Genomic DNA, 5,939 nt, shown 5'->3' on the forward strand with positions numbered 1-5,939 from the left:
TTATATGGTGGGATTTATTCCACTTAACTTGAGAAGTCAAGAAATGGACAAGGGCGTGCCACACGCGCGCGCGCGCCGCCGCCGCCGCCGGCCGGGCCGGGCGTGGCGAGGCGAGGCGAGGCAGGCAGGCAGGCAGGCAGGCGAGCGGGCGTGGTGTGGTTGTGTTAATTTTTAGCACTCACTAACCGCGTACGTCAGCCGAGTGACCCTGTCTCTTCGTCAGCCAGCCGAGTGACCCTTCTCCTTCAGCTGCCGACTTATGGCGTGACTCGGCGAGAGCTGGCCGACTCATGGCATAACTCGGCTAGAGCTGGCCGACTCTTGGCGTGACTCGGCGACCTTTCTCCTTCAGCTTCCCTCTGCGAGAGGTTAAATAGAGGAGCATCCCTGTCACTCGGTACACGCGAGAAACACTTTTCAGAATCACAGTTCAGCCGCCAAGTGAGGGTATTTCCATCTCGTGGCTCTGCGCGCACAGAGAGGCGAGAGGGCAGGTGCCTCCGAAGCCCTTGCCGTTCGAGACCCTGCTCGGGGGATCGGCAATTAGGTTTTTGGGGAGCGTCTACGCGACTGTCCAAACGTATGTTGTTGTCTTCATCGCTGGTTCCTGGCGTCTTCATCTCGATCGGATGACAAGAGAAGCTGGACAAGGATCAGGATCCTCGGAGCGCATGGGAGGGTATGATCAATTCAGTTCGTTACTGTCTTATATTCTGCATATTATATATGTTGTATGTACCTCTGTTCTATCATGTTATAATATGTTATACCTGTCTGTCTTACAGTTATCCTGTTTATATTATTATCTGTTTATTTCCAGTTGTTCCGCAATAATCCATGAACCATGCTTATATACTTATTTTATTTATATGATTTACATGTTTCATATGCTTTGTGTTCTCATGATCCATATCGTTATGGATATTTTTGAGATCACGTTTTCTATGTTTGATTATCTATTATATGTCATCATCATAATGTTAATTTATGGAATTAAAATGATACAGAAAATGCCTATATTTCTAACAAAATCTTAGAGCCGTCTCTCCGTGAAGAGACGCCTCTGGCTCATAAACCAAGTAGTAATAGACGCCTCACTTTCTACTGTACGAATTTGTCGTCTGTTATGTCGATCTGCTGCTGTACAAATGCATTTAATTCTGTATTTATTAGTAGACTACATTTATAGACACTCCATTGTATAATAGAGTCTCTTAGTTGTCTCTTATGTTTGGAGAACCGTTTTGATGTCTCTCCACTGTACATGCCCTAAGGGCATGTACAACCTAGATACAGCTGCACGGTACTCCAAGTATAAGACACAGCTAAAACACAACATAATGCAGTGGTCATGTCTAAAACATGTGTCTTACCATATTCATTGTACCAATCAGAACATTCAATAAATTAAAGTGACCAATCAGATAGTCTCCTGTCCCGAATATAGAGCTAAGACACTGTGTCTTCGTCAAGATACATGTCTTGAGATTTTTTACATTCACCCCCCTAGACACACTCTAAGACACAACTTAAGACACCCATTGTACATGCCCTAAGCTGAGTCTCGATCGCGGGGCCGATGCAACACGGCCCCATTCCTATCCCATCATCACGTGCCTGTCTTAAAAAAACATTTCCCACACGTCGGCGATCACGCCACTGTTGTTTAGCCGTTGACCTGTGGGACCCATGATCACAGCCCGTCCACAGCCAGGTAGGTCCCACATGTCATTGGAGCGTAGCGTCAGGAGCAGCGGAGGGCACCGGACCGGCGCGAGCATTTGGGTCGTGGAGCTCGGCGTGCAGCACCGCTCGCACCTTCACTCGCAAGCCACAAATTACGGGAAAGCCCCTGCCGCCGCGAACCGAAACGCAAAACCCCAGCGCCCTTAGCAGGAGACGACGCTCTTGGCAATGCCGTCCAGGCGCGCGCTACGGCGGTCTCCGCCGCCACGACAGAGCCCGCAGGCAGCGGCGGACGCGAAGGAGGCGGCGAGCCCGTGGCTACCGTCCTCATCCTCCACCTCGTCGTCTTCCTCCTCAGCCTCCGCGCTCGTCAGGCGCTCCGCCGCCTTCTCGGCGGCTGGGCCGAGGGGCGGATCGGGGACGCGCGTGTACCCGTTGCGGGACTTCCCGGGCGGGGACGCGGCCGCGCTCGGCGGTGCGTTCCGGGACAACGTGCGGTGGCTCCTGAAGCAGTGGAGCTGCGTTCCGGGTTCCGTGTCGGCGTGGCGCGCGCTGCTGTCAGACGAGCGGACGGGCGCCTTAGTCCCCGTCATCGCCGTGGAGGAGCTCGCGGCATCGTCGCCCTTGCCGCTCTGCGATCTCTGTCGCTGCGCCGGTGAGTTGGCTTCGCTTCCCTGGGCCATCATCGCTTATTTGGGCGCAACACGCGCCTGTTTCGTTCGTGGGGTTTTGAACGCTTGATGGATGCGCGGATTAGGTTTTAATCGGGAGTTCTTCCCGATTTTTGCTGATTCTTTGGGTGGATTAGTAGAACTGTTGTTATAAATGCTCCGTCTCTGTGTGATTTATGGGCTTCGTGATCTTAGAGAGATTCTTGGGATTCTTTGGGGGATATTTTTCAGTAATAGTTACTTGCAATTATTGTTGCTACCTGTTGAGAAATGCGCTGAATGAGAGTTAAAAATACTCCTAATTCTGATTACATACAATTTGGGGGTGAACAATAGGAATTGCATTTCTGTTCAACATTCTTGCACTTATGACCGTTATTTTCCTCTGCGCAATTGCCAGGAATTGACGACCCCATGTTGCTTGTTTCAAATTATTTTAAACCACTTCCAAAAATACCAATGCAGTTATGATGGTGGTCCCTAGCCTCTTAAAGTTTCTTTCTTCTTCTGGAAAAGATGTTGTTTCGTGCATTGATTTACTTCCTACTAGTTGTGTGAATGCCAACTCACCAGTGGTCGAAATAAGTACATGATCTGGACCGCAATTTCAGGTTGGAGCCACCACTGGGTGTCAAAGCGGAAGTACCATTTCATCATTCCGGCAGTGGTCGACTGGGACCAGCCATTCAGGGCTGATGGGTTACTTGGGCACAGCGAGCACCTCCTACATGGTCTGATCCATAGTAATGGCTTTGGTCACCTTCTCACCCTCCGTGGTCGTGTTGGTGGCTCCACTTTCCTCTCTGGCTGCCAGATCATGGATATATGGGATCAACTTTGCACAGCTCTCCGTGTAAGGTAACAATATACTCTTCCCTGTTCAGAAATACTCTTCAGTAAGTACCTGTTAGCTAGCTGTGGTTTAAGTACACTAGCAAATTCTGAACTTTGGTAACTTCATGAACGCTGTAAACTCGAGAAAGATAATTCACCTTGTTTCTATCTTCTGAGCTTTGGAAGGTTTCTGTGCAGAGCCGTCTCTGTTGTGGACTTGACCCAGAAGTACTCTGTGGACCTCCGCCTCCTGCTTGGAGTGGCACAAAGCAAGACTTGGTTCACTCGCTGGGGGTACTGCCTTGCCAAGGGTTGTTTCAGCGTGTCTAGGTCCACTTATACTGCTGCACTTGAAGCCCTTGCTGCCCTGCCTGTTGATTGTCTCCGTAGTCGTCATGTCCGTCGTGTGGTCACCATCTACCGCCGCCTCTCCAGCAAACCTCTGGTTACAGTCCGCGAGTTTCTCCTCTGCCTGCTTGATTGGAAGCACCGTGAGCCCCCGCTTTCTCCTCCTCCCGTGAAGGCATCCTCGCGGCTGATGTTCTTGCTGCCAAAGTCATGTATGATGAAGAGGCCCAGGCAGCCATGTCAACGCTTTGAGGACGTAGTTGACCTGCTTGAGTGTCGGTGGTCAAAGAAGCGTCTGCTTAGTGCTGCAAATGTTGTTGTTGCAAAGCTGCGAGAGCATGCGGATGGCACAAAGATAACACGGCAAGCAGTGCGAGATGCTGCAAGGGGTGGCATCGGTGACACTGGTCTCCTGGACTTCGTCATCAAGTCCCTCAATAACACTGTTGTTGGTAACCACATTGTGCGCCGCGTGCCTGACCCTGAGAATCGTGTGCTTCACTTCAGCCTTGAGGAATATGCTGAGCCTGAGCCACAGCCACAGGCAGATCATGAGCTTGAACCAGTGGAACTTGATGCAGAGAACACCCCTCCTGCAGTCCGATGGCCAAACGCAGCCGAGGCGGAGCGGGATCTGCGTGCTGTGTACCGAGCAATGGTGGGGGCACGCAGTGAAGCAGCACAGGCTGTACTGGACTGCAAGCACTGGGTGAAATGGTGGGGCCTCAGGGACGAGTCTGATGACCAGCTAAGGTTCCTTGTTGAGTGGCGACCACAGCCATGGGAGGCTACTGAACTTACAAGGCCAATGCCGCCTGGGGATATTGTGGTAGTACCACTGCATGCATCCATAGGCGAGCTGCTTGTTGAGGCAGAGCATGCACTGAGGGATACATACTGCTTCTTTGAGAATTTCCAGGCCGAGTCACTGGATGGCATTACTGGGGATAAATGGGATCCGGTGATGCTTGGTGGAGCAGAGTCTGGTGACACCATTGGTGTGCACGGCCACGGAGCTGACATGGAGACTGGGCTGCGGTGCCAGGGAGGTGCAGATGCGTGGGAGGTGCAGTGCGTTTGTGGTGCACAGGACGACGATGGGGAGCGCATGGTGGCATGCGATGCATGCAATGTCTGGCACCATACACGCTGTGTCGGCATTGCAGATGGTGCTCCGGTGCCACCATTGTTTCTCTGCATATCCTGCAGTGGCGCGCTAATGGCCGCTGGACCAATTTCTGGATGAGACACTAACGGTACCTGAAGTTAAGTGACAATTCTTTTGCACCTTTTTCAGTTCATGCCTGACAGGTAGGTGTCTGACTAGTAAACCAGATACTATTGAGACCTCGTGTGTAAAGTGCGTTGCTGTAGTAGTATGTGATGAGTTTAGTAACGATGGAGTAATACCGAATGCTATCTGTACTAAGTCGACTAGTCGTAGTAGAGTAGAGAGGATTAGGCAGTAGAAAGGGAAGCACTATCCTTGTCGTTAGCAATCCGACTGGAAATTTTGTACATGGACATATTACAGAATAGACGCGGTAAATAGCTGTCCTGTGATTTGCGCCTTTCTACCGTCTGTGAATCTTGGCAACGAAGTTTAACTTGTTCATTGTGTTATAAGAATTTATTTATTGTGAGACAAAACAAGAATCATTTGTTGCTGTTTGATCTTGCCATTAGTGTGCAGTTGTGTTTTTACTTAGTATCTATCCTGTTTAGTTTCAGAGCATAAGAAGACCAAAATGTCCCTACTGTCCTCCCACCGTTAGTGTAACTAAAATAAATTAGGCACTAACATAAATTTAGGGACAAAAGGTGAAACTAATATAATTTAGTCCTTTTAGTCACCTCTTAGGGACAAAAGGTGAAACTAATATAATTTAGTCCTTTTAGTCACCTCTTATGGACAAAAGGTGAAACTAATATAATTTAGTCCTTTTAGTCACCTCTTATGAGACTATGGAATAAAGTAGTTTAGTTTCTGTTTTATGGAATGAAGTAGTTTAGTTTCTGTTTTAGGTGTTGTTTGCCTTTAGTCACTGAATAAATTTTAGAGACTAAAGTTTAGTTGTTAAAATATCTTGTTTGATTTTAGTGACTAAATCTAACTAAAGAGTTTTAATCACTATGAATAAAGATTGTATTACTAAATAGGTGCAAGGAAGATGCAGTAAAAATGATACTTTAGTCACTTTTAGTTACCCCTATTAACTAAAGGAATAAATGTGACTACAATTTAGTTAATCAACTTTAGTCACCCTAAACAAACATGGTCTTAGTCTCACGGTTTGATAATTTAGGGACTAAATTAGGGAGGGACTAAACAGATCATGAGTAACTCCAATAGTTCTTAAAAAATAACTTGCTAAAATCATGTTTAGTAAATTTTTAAAT

The 5,939-nt window shown here is 48.3% G+C and overlaps 1 protein-coding gene across 1 annotated transcript; it reads left to right on the plus strand.

Moving 5' to 3' along the window:
* Positions 1 to 1,837: 1,837 nt before the first annotated feature.
* LOC100384509 (PHD finger protein MALE MEIOCYTE DEATH 1) lies at positions 1,838 to 5,104 on the plus strand. The gene is made up of 3 exons (NM_001362411.1): positions 1,838 to 2,341; positions 2,969 to 3,215; positions 3,390 to 5,104. The coding sequence occupies exons 1-3, from the start codon at positions 1,915 to 1,917 to the stop codon at positions 4,783 to 4,785; spliced, it is 2,070 nt and encodes a 689-aa protein (NP_001349340.1). The 5' UTR covers positions 1,838 to 1,914; the 3' UTR covers positions 4,786 to 5,104.
* Positions 5,105 to 5,939: the final 835 nt, after the last annotated feature.

The sequence above is a fragment of the Zea mays genome, chromosome 5 (genome assembly GCF_902167145.1).
Source record: "Zea mays cultivar B73 chromosome 5, Zm-B73-REFERENCE-NAM-5.0, whole genome shotgun sequence".
Lineage (NCBI taxonomy): Eukaryota > Viridiplantae > Streptophyta > Magnoliopsida > Poales > Poaceae > Zea > Zea mays.